The 17,529-nt window shown below is 45.5% G+C and overlaps 1 protein-coding gene across 8 annotated transcripts in view; it reads right to left on the bottom strand.

The window, feature by feature from the left end:
* Positions 1-53: 53 nt before the first annotated feature.
* The window catches only part of LOC102388055 (zinc finger protein 410), a 56,182-nt gene continuing 38,706 nt past the window's right edge, over positions 54-17,529 (bottom strand). For 3 of the 8 annotated variants that reach the window (XM_025201256.1, XM_025201263.1, XM_025201259.1), the window contains exons 10-20: positions 17,003-17,137; positions 15,029-15,087; positions 12,221-12,344; positions 10,269-10,399; positions 9,799-9,906; positions 9,629-9,691; positions 8,293-8,400; positions 5,434-5,636; positions 3,520-3,635; positions 1,927-2,093; positions 54-326 (exon numbers count right to left, since the gene is read on the bottom strand). In XM_025201256.1, coding sequence (XP_025057041.1) covers positions 297-326; positions 1,927-2,093; positions 3,520-3,635; positions 5,434-5,636; positions 8,293-8,400; positions 9,629-9,691; positions 9,799-9,906; positions 10,269-10,399; positions 12,221-12,344; positions 15,029-15,087; positions 17,003-17,137 — 1,244 coding nt within the window. In that variant the 3' untranslated portion in view covers positions 54-296. Of the gene's footprint in view, positions 327-1,926; positions 2,094-3,519; positions 3,636-3,749; positions 4,006-5,433; positions 5,637-8,292; positions 8,401-9,628; positions 9,692-9,742; positions 9,907-10,268; positions 10,400-12,220; positions 12,345-15,028; positions 15,088-17,002; positions 17,138-17,529 lie in introns of those variants that run through there. The other 5 variants (XM_025201282.1, XR_003093502.1, XR_003093503.1 and 2 more) reach the window with 5 other exon arrangements.

Below are 17,529 nucleotides of genomic sequence, written 5' to 3' on the forward strand. Positions count from 1 at the left end.
ATTACAGGTATACAGAAAACAGCTGCTACTGTTCAACTTTAGTCTTAAAGGACCAGTTCTGTGTGAAAGCACATGGCAAAGAGAATTTGCAAACCCATCCTCCAAGCAGTAGACAAAACGGAGCTTGTGCAGAACAAGCACATATGGGTAGGAAGGATCTCGCTCTTAGTTTTTATTGTTACTCTTCAAATATGATATTTTTATTTGCTTCTAAACCAAACACCAGACCTCAGGGGATAAAGTTCTTGGGTTTAGAACAGTCACTGGTGAGCTGCAGATCCAGACTGACAAGCACATCATTTACTGGCAAAGGCCATGATCTGCTCCTAGAGTGGAAAAGAAAAAAAAAGTCACTTGTAAATTGATGAAAAAATATATTTAGAAAAGACAGAAAAAACAGCTGCATTCTCCTCACTTTTACCAAACTAAGTAAGGTTCCTTCATCACTGAGGGACAAGGAAACAAAGCAACTAAGCACAATCTAATTATCCAGGCCACCTAGGAAAGCTGGCAAAAGACAGAGATGAAATACCCCTTCTGTAGCGAGCACCCTGAACCCAGGGTTGACCCAGCAAGAAAGGCTTTTCATGCTTGCCCTAGCTTCACATTAGACCATATGAAAACAAGAAGGCACATCAGCACAGTGAAGCAGCAAGCGTTCCCTTTAGTACCCACCAAAGGCATCCACAGAGCCCTGGATGCTTATTCTAAAGTGTCTGTTCAGCCTGCGACCAATTAACAAATACCTTCAAAGAAAACCCACTTCTCAGTGTAATGCTCTAACCAACCACCAGGCAATGGGCACTCTCCAATCCCACTCAAAGCTGGCTCATGAAGCCAAGAAGGGAAGGGGTATGACTCAGAGAGAGACATGCTGCCTTGGAAAAGGGAGGGCCTTGGGTTGTGGCTCTGGCCCTTACCTCTAATGGGGTTAGAAACTCACCCACTGCTGCTTATACATTGTAATGGAAATACATTACAAGCAGGGGACAGAAAAGCCATTGTGGACCAGAACCTGACCCCAGGACCCCTCCCTTGCAGGGCAGTGCTGGGAGCTCTTTGTTGGTGCTAGACCGAAAACAGCAGCTCTGTTTTGAAAAACATTTCAAAGATTTGAAATTAATTTCCATTCCACAACACAACAGACCCATGCAGGGGTGACACGTAGGGGGTGCGTGCGTGTGGACGTGCACCCCCTGCAAAAGGGCGCCACTGACACTGTTAGTGGTGTCTGCAGGTGGTCACCGCTCACCACACTGCTGTCTGCAGGTGGCCCCTGATCGTTCCTTGGCCGCCGCCTTCAGGTGGTTGCCGGCCCGTGGTCAGCACTTGCCACCCCCACCCACCGCTGACAATGCCAGCGGTGGCTGCAGGAGCTCCCTACTCACTGCCGCCAGGCTCCTGCCACCACCGGCGCAGCCGTGTCCCCCCAGCCACTGGGGGCGCACACTGTTCACAGACCCATGGCTTTTCAAACTCCATACCATAAAAACATGAGGGTGCAGAAGTCTGAGCCAGCCCAGAACAGCTCACTAATTAAAGTATTTCACCTGGTGTTCAGCATCAGTTTCTTTCCATCTATCCTGTTGCAGCTGTTAAACTATGTATAAATATTCACTGGGCCAGAAAGAAGCTGGCTCTATAACCAAGGCTACGGGAATCTGGATTCCAGTGCTTAATCTAAATAAGGAAGAGTAGGCACTCCAACCTGGGCCCCACACATCTCAGGTAAGTGCCATAATCACTCGGCTGCTGGCTATTCTGGAGTCTCTCCATTTCACCCTCAACCTGACAGTCCTCACTTTGGACAAACAGGTATTTTCCAACAAAGAGGCTCCATCCAAAAATTCCAACCAGTTCTACTCTTTGTGACATCACAAACTGGTTCAGAATCTGTGTATGGTTCTCACTAGTCAGACTTCTTACTTTGACTGGAGACAGGGCATTTGTTGTTTGCAATCCCCACGTCCTCAGCAGTACAAAGGGCGCGACACTTGTGGAGTAGAGTCTCTTCAGCAGGTCGATAGCAGTCATCAATGAAACATTGTGCCTCTGCCGTTCTGTCTCAAACTGGAGGAGGTGTTTCATGGAACCTGGAAGACAGTACTTGGTATTAAAACATTGTAAGGGTGCCACTGGGCACCCCAGCCACAGGATGAGCTCCACAGGCACCTGAACCCAAACATAAGCAGGCTCTGAACCCTCTACCTTCATCTTAATAAGGTACAGGGATGCACCAACAGAGATTTTGGGGGCCGATAGCAGATCTGATTTCCAATACAGCTGCGTCCAATTGGTAAGTCTGTTGTGGTGAAAGCAGTGTGGGGAGGGAAGGGGTGTGGGGGTGCAGATCAATGCCCCCACATGGTGAGGGAGGGAGCGGGGCTTGGGCAGGTGCAGGATGAAGCTGTGACTCATCAGGTGGGGGGGGCGGGCCCTCCCTCTGCTGTTCCTACCATTCGCCTGGCAGGGCATGGGAGAGGGTGTGTACCCCTGGATCTGCACTGGAGGGGGCGCAGGGCAGGCTGCAGCTGTGGGCTGGGGCCCACGCTGCACTCGGGGCGGGTGGCAGCAACACTGGCAGAGGGCTACAGGAGCAAAGCTGCAGCCACTCCAAAGTTTGCTGTAGCCCTGCACCCCCATCACCACCTGCTCTGAGCACAGCATGGCCCCCAGCCCACAGCTGCAGCCCACCCCGTGCAGATCTGGGGGCACACGCCCACCCCCCGCACAAGCAGCAAGAGCAGTGGCAGGAGCAGCTGGACGAGCCACCGGATAAGCGGCTCCCAGACAGGCAGCGCACAGTGGCGGGAGCCATGCCCCCCCCCCCGGACAAGCCACAGCTGTGTCCCATGCCTTCCCCAGCCCCACTCCCTCCCTCACCGCAGGGGGCATTGATCTGCCCCTCCCCACGCCTCTTCCCTCCACCATCTCCTTCCACCACAACAGACTTACCAGCTGCACACAGCTCTCCAAGCTGTCGGGCTGTGCTCCTCACTGCAGCTGTGTGCACGCATGGGCATTTATGGGTCAAATTATCAGCCACATCTGGCCTATTTCCAATATAGTCAATTTTCTTTATATCAGTGCTGATCCAATATCAGACTGATGTATCAGTGCACCTCTAATAAGGTACCATCCTGTCAACAGGCAGGAAGGGCCAAGAGTTTCTTCAGCTGCACTTTACTCCCCACCCCCATGCAGCTCTGAGCACTTAGTGTGCAGAATGGAACATTTACACTTTTGCAAATTAGGCAGCATAGGGCAGAGGTTTGGAGAAGGGAACTGCATCCAAAAGCACATCTCTTAGTGATTGCTGCTCAGCCAAAGGAGACCTGAACACCTGAGCTAATTCAAGGGTGCTCAGGTTACAAGATTGGGAAGCGCCTAAGATCTGTCCAAAACACAAATCAAGTGCAGTGTAGGGCAGGGATTGTCACCAGGGGAAGCCCAGAGGAGAAAAAAAGATACTCATTTCATTATTGCCATAGATTATTCCATATTATGTTATACCCTTACCCAGATCTTTCCCATCAAAGGCTGCCATGCTGAGGTGATGTGTCAAGCATGCAATATCTCCAAAGCCCATATTTACACCCTGTCCTGCTAGTGGATGGACTCTATGTGCTGCATCCCTAAGGGAAAAGAAGAGAGAAACTCACCTCAAACAAAGAAGTGAGACAGTTCACATTTTCTTCCCCAGTAAGCCCATGGCCCCTCATTCTACCTTCTCACAGCACAACACACACCTGAATCAACACCCTCATCACAACACTGAACAGCCTCTGGGAGCTTCTTCAATGGTGAGATGGGTAAAGAACTTGGTAAAGGGAAGATGAATGTAGGCAGTGCTGAAGGCAGGTTACTGGTGGAGTTCCTCCAGGACTGGGCTTGATACCAATCTTATTTAATATTTTCATTAATAACCTTGGACCAGAGAGTAGGACTGTGTTGATGAGTTCTACTGATGACAAAGGCAGGGGCTACTATCAATACACAGAAGGCCTGGAATTGAATACAAGAAAAAGCTGCAATTCTGAGGACTGGCATACCAGAAATAGAATTAAATTTAGTATAGAATGCAACATCATGCACTTAGCCATTAAAAATAATTCTTTTCATAAGCTGGAGGCTCCTGCATTGAAACAGAGTGGGGAACAAAGGGTGCACTATCTGATTTCAAGATAATTTATAAAAAAATCAAAAACAAATTGGATTGATGGCTGAAAACTGTTTTAGAGCACATTTGATGATGTATTTCCAGCAGAGACAGGAAAATATCAGTGTCATTGTAAAGGGCCCTTGTGAAACATCACCTGGAATAGATTCATAGTCAGAAGGGACCTCAGTGGGCCATCTAGTTCGACGCCCTGCTCCTGGCATGCAAGAAAAGAGTCACCAACCCTGGGGTCATGTGATCCCAGCCAGGTGCCTGTCCAGTCTCCTCTTGAAGACCCCCAAGGATGGGGTGAGCACCACCTCCCTAGGAGCCCATTCCAGAGTCTAGCAACCCTGACCGTGAAGAACTTTTTCCTAATGTCCAGCCTAAACCTTCTCTCTAGTAGCTTATAGCCATTGTTCCTTGTTGTTCCAGGGGGTGCCCTAGTGAACAGATCGTCGCCTACTTGTTGTTGCTCTCCCCTTATGAATTTGTATGCCGCCACAAGGTCCCCTCTCAGCCTTCTCTTGGTGAGGCTGAAGAGGTTAAGGTCCTTAAGAATACTATGTGCAATTCTCATCACCTGTAGTCAAGGAGGATAAATTCAAATTCAAACAGATGTAGAGAGAATGTAAGGAAATGGGAGAGGTTATCACACAACAAGAGACTAAAAGAGTTTGGCTTGTTTAGCTTAGCAAAATGGAGGCTGTCATCTTTCTCTACCTATGCCTACGGAGGGACAACTATTTCAGCTAAAGTTCCTTATTCTCAGAAGAACAAAAGAGTAAAAACTGGCCATGAAGAAAATTAGGCTGGAAATCTGAAGAAGGTTTCAAACTATAAGAACAGTGAAGTTCTAGAGTAGCCTCCCAATCAGTCATGGAGGCATGAAACTTAACTGATTTTGAGATGGAGCTTGATTAGTTTTTTTGAACTGGATAACATAATTTGGTTGCCTCTGATAGCAAAGAACTGGATTAGATGACCCAGGAGGTTTCTTCGAGCCGCATTCTCACTTAACGCTCATCATCCACTGTATTGCACCCACTGATGGGGTCTTCCTTTAAATAAAGGCTCTAGTCAATGGCTCCAGAAACAATCCACTTTCTCCATTCATTAATTTGAGTGAAGGATGCATCTAGGTCTGGAGTTATCACCCTCCCTTGATAATCTTTACTTCTGCTCCAGAAGACTGCGCTGCTTGCATCATTCCCCAAACAACATATGCTATGTTCCCCACCAAAGCCACCAGGACTCGCCATGAGGCAGCTCACCCAATAAGTGCCACACGGTGATGGACATACTCCATTGCATGTCCCAAACCAAGAGGGAACATAGCTCGGCTCTTTGGATCCACTTTGGCAACACTTGGTGGCAGCTGACGGATTGCAGACCCCGATGGCATCAGGAGAGAAAGGGCAGACCGGAACACAGCACCAGCAGTATCAATGAAGTCCGAGTGGTTTATGTTGCTCCACTGCAAAACATCAATAAAGATTTGTTTATATAGTGTCCTGGCTTCTGGGGTTGCAGCAAGATTACTAATGGCTTGTTTGATGTAGCACCTCCAATGTGAAAGGTACTGCAGAACCACACAGGAGGCAGAGTCCCTGCTCCAGGAGCACATTTATCCTTTACACCAGGGGTGTCAAACACAGCCAGCCCCCCAGGCCAGATCTAGACCTGGCAGCAGTGCAGGAGCTAACTCAGTTACTGTGTGGGCCCCACTGCCAACATGTCCCAACAGGGCTCTATATCCGGGAAATCAGCAGTGGGCCCCGTTCCCAAATTCCCGGCCCTTCCAGAAGCGCCACAGGATTGGTAAAACCACCTCACAGGCTAGATCCAGCACACATCTTTGACACCTGCGTTACACAAACACAAATGCAACGTGGCCTGATGCAGAAAAAAAGGCAGGCCCCAAATACATAATTCTAACAAAACCGAAAACACAACTGCCCAAGAGAACATACAAGTCAGATCGCAGATGAAGAAGGGTCTGGTCTCTTTAAAAGCAGCTCAGTCTCCATTGTGGCCATCAGCAGTAATTACAATTACAATTACAAAGAGTGAATCCCTCTCTGAGACACCTGTTCTATGAACTCTCCACTCTGGAGTTGCCTGAGATATCCTACATTAACTCCCCTGCTTCATAATTTGGGGCAGATATTTTTTGATTGATAAGTATATTTAAAAATGTCACCCTGTAATTCTACTAATAGAAAAGTGAATAAAAATGTAATCAAAGTAAAATCATAAGAGTATTTAAAACTAATATTCCTATCTAAAGCAGACATTTTGTCCACTAGTTAGACAGCCTGGTTATAATCCATGCTATTTTTCTAAGAACCAGTTACAGAAAACTGAAGAGTCTATGCAGTTCTACTTAAAGAAGAGATGATAAAGACTAGTTACCAGCAAATATAAAGTGATGCAAAGCCAAAAGCTTCCTTAATGCAGAGTAACAAGATTGGAATGACAGAAGACTCAAAATCCAGAGATGCTTGGAGCTTTCAGTGAAGGAATACAGAGCTTGAAGTTAAAGGCCTTGTTACCCTTTGTGAAAATATACTGGAGGTGGGAAATACTAGGATAGGGCACCTTCCAGGAATGACTGACTCAAATGAAAAAAGTTGTAAGTGCCCTAGGAGCATGAGATGACACCTCCCTTGTTATTATCCTCACTCAAAGTATACACTAATAGGTTCTGCACATAAATACAGATTGGCGTGTTCTTCTATAACATGAGAAAACACAAGATAGTGGGGAAGTGCACCAAGGATTGGAGAGTAAGCTGCAGGAAACTGACTAGACATTTCTATGCGTAACAGTGGCTGTGGTTGGTTCCACGTACTGCTTACCCTTGAAGCTCTCAAATTAAAGAAATAACAGGGTTCAGCTTTTAACATTACTAAGGGGTAATACCTGGCAGTAGGTTTTTCTGCTAAGTCAGCTTGATGCTACTCCTAGGACAAGCTTATCATAGGCAAGGTCCATACAACATGCCAGAACAAGCTAAGAGCCCTCCCTATCCAGTGTCCTGGTAGAAGTAGTCACTTCTAGATTAATCTGGGAAGACTTAAATCTCCAATTATGCACTCACCTGAAATTATGTGAGACACAAGGATTTCTTAGGGAGATATCTTTTATCTGAACTACATAGTTGGTCCAATAAAGTTACACAAGCTTTCGAATGCAAGATGCTTCCTCAGGTCTTTGATCACAAGGAGCCAGGCACAGTATAGCATTCCAAGAAAGAAGCATTTGTTCCTACCTCCAATTCAGATGATTATATCTTGAAGTACCTCTGGCTACTGTCACTTGAGAGGCTATTTTTATTCAAAGCAGCCACCTACTGTTTTGAGTCTTATTAAAACATTTCCCCCAAAAGTATGCAATCTGCCATGTTTTACAAGTTCCTCCACCTGGGATCTCTTGAACGTACGTTAACAACCTTTAATAGAAGCAGGGCATTGGCTCCCATGGTTTTCCCACTTTACCTGTAACAGGCTAGGATATTATGTCTTGTGTTATGTCAGGGTTGACCGTAGTTTTAAGAAGAGTTAAAATTATGGATTTGTATGAGATGGTTTGGATAGGGATGATCCTGCCTCAGGCGGGGGTTGGACTAGATGACTTTTAGAGGTCCCTTCTAGCTCTGCTTCTCTATGTTTTCTAGGATATGCTGCACTAACACAAATTACTTTTGACTCATTTTAACATTGCCTTAATTTCACAGAGTTCCTTCATAAAATGAGATGGAATAAGGAGTGAAAAATTGTATTTTATCATGTACACCACACACTTTCTCCAAAAACAGCTGCTAGAAACTGGAGTGCAAATATACAGTAAGAGCAGGTTCTGCTGCTTACTGGGTGAAACAAAGTAAAATTTGCAGGATCCACAGGGAGCAGAACAATGACCAGGCTGGACTCCCTAGCTGCTGCTACGCAGTTACTTATTATAAGGAAAGATCTTTTTTCTTCATAAAACAAGGTGCATATTATATTCCAGGGCATGTTGCATGCAAGAATATATGGTAGCTTTCTTGGCACCATTCTTCGATTTGCTGGACTCTATCACAGCAACAAAGTCAGCTCAATCTCCACAGCATGGAATGTTGATATACTCACAAAGGCAGAGTTGATGCTATCCACAAAGCTTTCTTCATCCATACTGAGAAGCTGAGATGCATGTTCATGAGATGTGGACCAAACCAAAGAGCTGGCAGTGTCAGACAGCTGCTCCAAGAGAACCACAGAGTCAGTATCAAGGAAGACAAAAGACCAATCTACGCAAGTTCATGAATCTACCCACATTCCTCCTACACAGTACATAATCCATGCAAGGACCCTCACTCCACCACCCTTCCACTGAAATGTATAGGTACTGCAGACCCAAAAATCCAAACAGAAATTACATAAATCAAGACAAGAAACAGAGTTATAGAAAGGTGAGTCCTTAAGAAAACAGGCTACTTACAGACCTTCATAAAACACCCAAAAAACAGCACTTTACTTTGAGCTTGGTGCATTCCCGCACCAAGTACAGAACATTCCCAGAACAGGCATTGCATTAGTTTGATCTGACTCACCCGACGTCTAATAGCTGACTGAATCAGCTTTACATAAAAGTGCCAAAAAGCCCTGCTAAAGCACCTGGATCCATACAGACACTGGGGAGCCAGGTTGAACTAACATGCTTCCTTTTCTGGTAAAGTGCTAACATAGCAAGGCACAGATAGGAAGAAGCAAAGTCATCAAAACAAAGGGCTCCTCTACACGTGCGCAGAGCCTGCTTTGATGAGCAGACTCAATTAATCAAGTCTGCTGGAGCAAGGAAATTGACAAGCTCCAGCAGCCTTCCACGTCAGGTGCACCAGCATCGCCATGCATCTCAGCATTGAAAAAGTGGCAGCAGGTGCTTTAAACTAAAATACGTTTGATGAGCTTTAGTTCAAAGCACAATGCTACCATATTTTCAGCACGGGGACACGCAGCGACACTGATACATGTGACGTGTGGGTACTTTTAATGAGTGCAGCTTGCTAATTAAAGCACCCGGTAATGTGTCCTACAGCACACGTAAAAATATCTAAAATGATCAAAGTGGGAAAGGGTAGGGTGCCTGTAGATGTGAAGGGAGGCTGTTCTAACCCACTGGAATTACAGCGCGTTGAGCAGACGCGATAATCGCCTCTGCTGGGACGTGCCAACTAGTGTGCTCCAGCCAGCCTCCGCATCTTGTGTATCAGTGTTCCTGCACTTCAAAATGGCAGCAGGGGTACTTTAACTAAAGCTCATTTTGATGAGCTTCAAACCATTTTGAAGCACAGGGACACTGATACACAAGATGCTGCAGGAGCTTTAATTAGAGTGCCTCACAGAGCCGCTCTAATTAAAGCACCCCTACCCCTGAAGCACATTTAAAAACACCCACAGAAAGCACAGAAGTCACCAAGTCACTTACTGGGAGAAGAGCAATTGGCCCTGATGGAAGGAATCTTTGCCATGCTACGTTGTTGTCTGTGGCCTAAAGCATAAGGAAACAAGGGGCTGATGAGAACCGCAGATCCTGCCTCACCTGTTTAATTGGTTTAGCTGCTGCAGCTCAGGAATACCTTGTTTGTGGGACCTCACCTCAGACAAGTGAAGAGTAGCAACCACAGCTGACTGGTCATACTGAAAGCAGACATCTGGAATTCCAGCTGCTTTCCGGACCATGGAATTGTGACCATCTGCTCCAATCTGTAAGGGAATGGGAGACAAGCACGTCTTTACCAGCTTAAAAAAAACAAAAAAAAGTCAGAGTTCCAGCCCATTATCTATAGTGCCCAAAGGCATTCCCTCTCCATTTGGTTAGGTGATTTTTTTTAATTACATGAAGTGGCCACTATAGCCCTGCTCTACCTCAGCACAGTCCCTTTCAGCCCATGACAGCCCAAGATGCAGGCTTCACTCCTTAGCACCACTGACTCAGTCAGCAACTCACCTCACTCAAACCCTCCATGCTGGTGGAGCAGCACCACCCATGGAATCTCAACCAAATCCAGTGCAAGGACTTGGGCAAGAGATGGTGCCTGAGCAGCAGAAATAAAAGCTTTAGTTACCAGCAGTTTGGTCTGGAGTCTGCGTCCATCAGCTAAATCAATTTGCACCCAAGGACTTGTGTCAGAGGTGTGATAGGGAAGGGCCCAGGAATACCCGACTGCTCTGCTCCTGTAGAAGACCTCCACCCGGTCTGAGGAGAACACAAAGGATCTGGGTCAGAGCGCAGTATAGATATAAAAAAGGAAAACTGCTAAGACAGAAAAAAGCCAAAGCATTCTACACAACACAGAGCTGACCCCCTCCAGATTCCAACTTTTGGGGCCCAAGGGGAGAATTTATCTGCCCAAGCCCTCATCACTGCAGCATCTGAATATGTCCCAAACATCTGAACTATGCAGAAAGCTGAAGATATCTCCTAAAGCACAAGCAAACAAGCATGCAACTATAGGCCTGTCAGTCTTACCTAAATCCTGGGGAAACTCTTTGAGAAGATCATCAAGGAGCACATCTGTGATGGGCCGGCATCGGGGATGATGCTCAAGGGCAACCAGCACGGTTTCATTAGGGGCTGGTCATGACAAACCAACCTGATTGCCTTTTACGATCAGGTCACAAAAGCACTGGATGCAGGTGTCACCGTGGATGTGGTCTTTCTGGACTTCAGCAAGGCCTCTGACACTGTCGACCACCCCATCCTCATTAAAAAACTAGGCGACTGTGGCATTGATGCCTACACGGTCAAATGGATTGCAAACTGGCTGAAGGGTCATACTCAGAGGGTGGTGGTAGACAGGTCATATTCGACCTGGGGGGAAGTGGGCAGCAAAGTCCCCCAGGGCTCGGTCCTTGGGTCCGCACTGTTCAATTTCTTTATCAGCGATTTGGACAATGGGGTGAAAAGCAACCTGTTTAAATTTGCTGATGATACCAAAATTTGGGGTAAGGTGGGCACACTAGGAGGGAGGGAAAGACTGCAGCAAGACCTGGACAGGTTGCAGGGGTGGGCTAACAAAAACAGGATGTGTTTCAATAGTGACAAGTGCAGGGTGCTGCACTTGGGTAGTAGTAACCAGCAGCACACTTATAAGATGGGAAACTCGCTTCTTGAGAGCAGGGAGGCAGAAAGGGATTGTGGAGTCATCATTGACTCCAAGATGCACATGGGCCGACAGTGCGAGGTCACGGTCGGCAGCGCTAACTGGACCTTATTGTGCATCCACAGGTGCATCTCAAGTAGGGCCAAGGAGGTGATCCTCCCCCTCTACGCGACACTGGTCAGGCCACAGCTGGAGTACTGTGTCCAGTTCTGGGCACCCCACTTCAAGAGGGATGTGGACAACATTGAGAGGGTCCAGAGGAGGGCCACCCGCATGATCCGGGGACAGCAGGGCAGACCCTACAATGAGAGGCTACGGGACCTGAACCTGTTCAGCCTTCACAAGAGAAGGCTGAGGGGGGACCTGGTGACCATCTATAAACTCACCAGGGGGGGACCAGAAGGGTTTGGGGGAGACCTTGTTTCCCCTAGCGCCCCCGGGGATAACAAGGAATAACGGCCACAAGTTGTTGAAGAGTAGGTTCAAATTAGACATCCGTAAGAACTACTTCACAGTTAGGGCGGCTAGGATCTGAAACCAACTTCCAAGGGAAGTGGTGCTGGCTCCTACCCTGGGGGTCTTTAAGAAGAGGCTTGATGCCTACCTGGCTAGGGTCATTTGAGCCCAGTTTTCCTCCTGCCCAGGCAGGGGGTCGGACTTGAAGATCTACAAGGTCCCTTCCGACCCTACTTCTACGATTCTATGAATACTTGGTAAAAGACCCAGGCTAAAGGGTTCAGACAGAGAAGGATCCCTTCTCAACCCTTGCCCCTCTCTGCCTACCTCCAACCTTTCCCTAAGCCTCAGTTATTTGCTGGACAGATTTCTTCTTCTTTCTTTCCCAAGACCCTTCTGAATGCAACTTACTGAAAGTTCCTATGTGGAGAAAAAAAAACTAAGGAACTGCCACCAACCTGATACTGCTTCTAACTGCTTGGTCAGAGCAGACATAATGACATCATTTTCCACTATATAGCCCATGTCTTCTAAGTTGTCCTTATCAAAGATGATCATGGCTTCTGAACAGGCATCCCACACCTGGAAAAGAGCAGACACATGCTAAATGGAGCTGTACAACGAATAAATGCTGCCTCTATCAGGAACTGCACACAACTCTTCTATAATAGGGAAAGGGAATGGGCAAGCAGAGGAATGATGGACTGGAAGAAAACCTCCTGAGTCAAAGAGTCCAATCATTTGCTGTTATGGCAACCACTTCATTTAATCCCTTCTATAAATAGATCCAAGTTCCAATTTAGAAAGCTAGGTTTTTTGCCTCCACTATTGGAAAGTTGTTCCAGAACCTCACGCCCCTGCTGGCTAGAAACCCATTTCTAATTCCAAATCTACATATATTCATAACCAGCCCATACCCATTTGCTCTTGTGCCAACACTCTTTTTGCTTCAATACTTATACTTATTTTTCTCTTCCTGATATTCAACCCTCTCAAAAGCAATCACACCTTTGGTTGCTCTTCATTTTAACAGGCTAAGCAAGCCATGATCTTTCAGTCCACTCGTAATATAGGCTCCACATTGCCCTAAGCACCTTTGTACATTTTCTCTGCCCTTGCTTCAATATAAATTCACATTTCTTGAATGCAGGTGGCCAGAATCGCATGCAGTATTCCAGATGAGGCCTCACCAAGGCCCTGTATGATGGCATTAATACCTTCCTCTCTCTCTCCTGGAAATACTAAGTCCAATATTTATATATTTTTTATAGGTTTATAAAGCACTGGCAGTTCACGGTCATCCTATAATCAACTAACCAGATACATTTCTCCTCAGTTATTCCTAACTGATATGACCCCAGAAATTCATGCAATTCCCTAAGTGCCTGACCCTGTACTGGGCATTACTGGATTTCCCACTTTTCTTAGATAGAGGTAAACTGCTATTGCCCAATCAGGTAGTTCCACCCCCAATTTGACAGCTGTCTCAAAATTCTTGGTTTCAGGCCTACAGCTTTGGGCACCAGGTTTTTCCAGGAATCTGAGGTGTACCTGGTCCTGGTCTCCTTCCTTCCCTTGCACCTTGAGTGCAATAAGCTCCTTGAATTCTGATTTCACCTAGGCATGGTAACTTCGAGTTACCAGCAGCCAACCTGCCTCTGCCTCCATGCTGTACCATTGTGGTCCTTGCTGTAAACTGAAGCTAAGTATTCATTTAGTTTTGGGGCCATCCCTAGGTTATCTACAATGCCCCCTCCCTTCCCATTTTTGTTTTGTTTTTTTTTAATTTAAAGGCTCTTTGTCCATATTTAATTCTTTTTGCAAGTCCCAACTCAGCTTAACTTCTGGCAATTTCCAATGTATCTCTATACTCCCTGATGCAAGATATACAGTTTACAGCGTTCTTTGCTGATTAAGCATAGAGCCCAATTCCTTGTAGGCTCTATGCTTATTCCCAATATCCCAGTTACGGCAGTTATTTCTTCAGCTAGGTCTGGATCCCTTCCCTACAAATTGCTCTCTTATTTGGGATACAACTTTCAGAAATTCCTCTATATTAAACTCTCAGGATTTGTCAAGCCAGTCAACGTCACAAACCAGAAGCTTACCAAAGTTTTTCTTTGGAAATCAAGAACATTTTAACAGACCTTTTTTTTTGTATCCTTTCATTTAATTTACAGTGCATGTGCTCACTTACTCCCAAGTCCTTTTATAAAACCCTTGCTACTTGCCAAGTCTAAAACAGCATTACCTCTTGTTGGATCAATGACCATCTGATGAAGAAATCCATCAGCTATCACATCCAGGAGTATATGGGCCCCAACTGTTATAAATAGCATTTTTCCTCTAGTCCAAAGCTTTCCCAACTGGCAGCCAGCATGCAGCCCACAAGAGATTAAGTTGTGGCCCCTGGGCTCTAACCTGGCTGCAGACAGCGCAATGCAGAGGGAGTGGTAACAGCAGTCAGAGTCTCTAAGCTCCCACTCCCTTCTGGCTTCTGCTTCTTGTCCCTGCCCCAGGGAGTGGGCCAGTGTGGCATATAGGGAACTGAGGGTGATCCCAGGCACATGCATGCAGTGGTGGTGCTGCAGCTCTTGGGAAATGCCTGCAAGGTGCAGCAAAAAGGCATCTATGCAATCCAGGGAGGCCACTGCTCACCCTGATGCAGCCTGCGAGTGTACAGTGTCTGCTGGTGTGTCCCACAGGGTGTGTGGCCCATGGCCACTTAGAATTTGAACACCTCTGCTCTAGTCTATACGTAGGAAGTTAGCATCTCTCATAATGACAATTCCCTGTAGCAGTCATCTAACAACATTAGAGACTTCTCTCCATATCCAAATCCAGCCATTGAGATTTAGGGAAGACTCTCAGCACTATCATAGCTGAACCACATTTACCATCCTTTGACCTATGACCCAGACAGGTTCTGATTTATTCATGTTTGCTGTCTTTTTTTAAGTTTAATCACATCATTAAAGTACAGTGCTATCTCATGACCTTTACCTATATTTCTGTTTTCCTAGGCAGTACACTCTTTATAGGGCTATCAAGAATCATCTCACCAGCTTCTAATGACAAGAGATGAAAGGAGGAAGTAGAACATATAGATTCCCAAGGTGACTGTCCCACCACCTATTCCTCAGGGTTAGCCAGTCTGCCTTGTTCATCTCTGAAGAGGAAATAAGCCTTCCTTTAGCCATTAGGTGGAAGTATTTCTGATAATTCTAGCTGCATTAACACACTGACAGAGACTGCATTTGTGGCACCTGCATTCGCCGGAAGGATTTGAGTCTCAGACTGCAGACATGCTCCCAGGCACCAAAACCTACAAGAGAAAGAGTCCATACAATATGGAGAAAAACATGCACTGGTTACTGCAAGACTAAAAAATTGAAGTCAAACGTATCTTCCTCTCTTCTCTCATCTCTGTCGTGGGTGCTGACTAACGAGGTAATCTGTCTCCAAACCATACTGGGTTGACATTGATGCAAGCCAGAAAGAACTATCTATCTGCACAGGGCCACTGAAGGCCTAACGTCACAAATTTTGTGTAGTAAACATTCTTCATCTTTCACTATCCTTTCTCTGGGTTCTGAGAGGGAAACAGAGATGGAGGGATCTGACTGGCCTATGACACAGAGGAGAACTTGCAGAGTACCTCTGGAGACTGCATCATCCTCCCCACTGATAAAGCTAGACTCTTCCTCTTGTCACCCAACCAGGCCAGAACCATTTTCTATTTTCCCTTCACAACCACTAAATCTTTCCTCTCGTTTTGCTAAAACACTTGCCCAGAGCTTGAGCATTTCTAACCTCAGTTTCTACAATTCCTGATCTAGCCTAACTTCCCCAACTAACACTGATCAGATGAATTTCTGTTTGTTTTTTTCTTGCCTTCCAGATATTATTCAAGCTGCCCATTTTCAAAATGCTACTAGTTCTTTCATGGTCTACATCTCAACCTTTATTTTCTTCTGGCCACTCTCCCATTGCCTAAACCTTCTTCAAGTCACTACCTCTGTACTCCACCCTCCCTACACTCTCTGCTTTGCACCTTCCTTCAGTCAGGCCTTTGGCCTCAACTGTACATATTTTTTTTCCTGAGTTTTAGGGCTAAACCCTAGCATGGTATTGTTTTGCAATTATTAAGCAGAGATGGCCTTTCACTTCATAGCTGGCTGTATTCTGGCAATGGATGAAGTGATACCTGCTTGTAATTAGAACTGATTGAATCTTCCTGTTGTTTCTTATTTTGTTTTTGTTATTTAAAAAATAAAAATGGCTTTAAGGAAAATCAGCTAATAGCTCACCATTTTTTCAGCAAAACTGACTAAAGAATTTAGCTTTCCTTTGCTACAGTGAATTCTTAGGGCTTTTCTTTTCTAGCTCCCCTCCTTTTTCTAATGAAAAACAAAAAAAGTAGGTTTCTATTTCAAACAAAAAAATATTTTCAGAAAAAATGGCTTCATACAAATTGCCATTTTCTAACCAGCTTTATTGGAGTTTTAACCAGACAGGATGGAGTTACCCAAAGTTGGGCTGGACATTATCATTAGAATGCCCCAGGAGAAGAAGTCAGGAACTTTGATCTGTGTCTCATGACAGTACCATGCAACATTCAGCTCCCAATTTCACAATGGAGCACTGGTTTCACATTTCAAACAAGCACATTAACTCTTTATTTCATTGGCACTCATCACAAAAGACAATGGCTAGATCTTCAACTTGTAATCTGGGCCTCAATGCCAGAGTGACAGCCTGGGAACTTGAGAATCAGTCTCCTTCTGTGTTTCAGGAGAAAAGGCAAACTATAACAATTGCACAGTCCCTGAAGAGTGAACCAGTACCCTCAGGAAAGTGGTGAGACATAGACTATACTAGTGTATTGGAAGTTTCATTTGCCCAGCCAAGATTGTACCTGTTCAATGAAGAGGGTATTCTGGTTCCACAGCTGGCACTGGTACTAGCACTAGAGCCATACAAAAAAAAACAAACCCAAAGTCTATGCAAAATAAAGAAAGCAGAATGTGAAGCCATGCACCTACTGCAAATAAAACCTGATTTAGGCACCTTGATTTGGGCTGCACAGTAACAAGAAATGGAGACTGAGAATGACTGAAGTCAATTTAAGGTTAACAGTCTAATTCTGACTATAACACACACACACACACACACACACACACACACACGACTCACAAAAGTAAACCATTTCCAACCCAGGACTGAAGAGTGATACTTACTACTGAGAAGGGTCACTGAGCCAGGGGAGATGGAACTGACCCTGTTACTGTAACTCTCAGGCAAATGATCAAACACTTTCCTAGGACCCGCTTCCAGTAGCACAATTTTCTTATCACGGAAATGGACGTCATGTCCTGAAAAAGGTAAACATTATGATACTTGCATAAAAACATATTTCTTCTTCTCTGTATCAAGATCTCCCAGGCACTTTATGATTAGATGTTCTTGAATAAAAGCCCATACAGGGAAAATGAAGAATTCTGACTAGATAAAAAAGTATTAATATTCTGAAGATGCCAGTTCTAGTTAAAGTTGAGGTCTGCTTTGTAAATCACACAGGGATTCAACCTCTGGTTTGTATGAAAAATACACCCTCCCACCCCACAACTTCTTGTATTTGGCATATATGACATACCTTTTCATAGATTTCATAGATCATGGGACACCTTCGATCTGGTGTCCCATGATCGCCTCTTGCAGAAACTGGCCAATTGTCGCCTTGGGTCCTCCACGATCCACTGGCTGG

The sequence above is a fragment of the Alligator sinensis genome, unplaced genomic scaffold (assembly GCF_000455745.1).
Source record: "Alligator sinensis unplaced genomic scaffold, ASM45574v1 scaffold280_1, whole genome shotgun sequence".
Lineage (NCBI taxonomy): Eukaryota > Metazoa > Chordata > Crocodylia > Alligatoridae > Alligator > Alligator sinensis.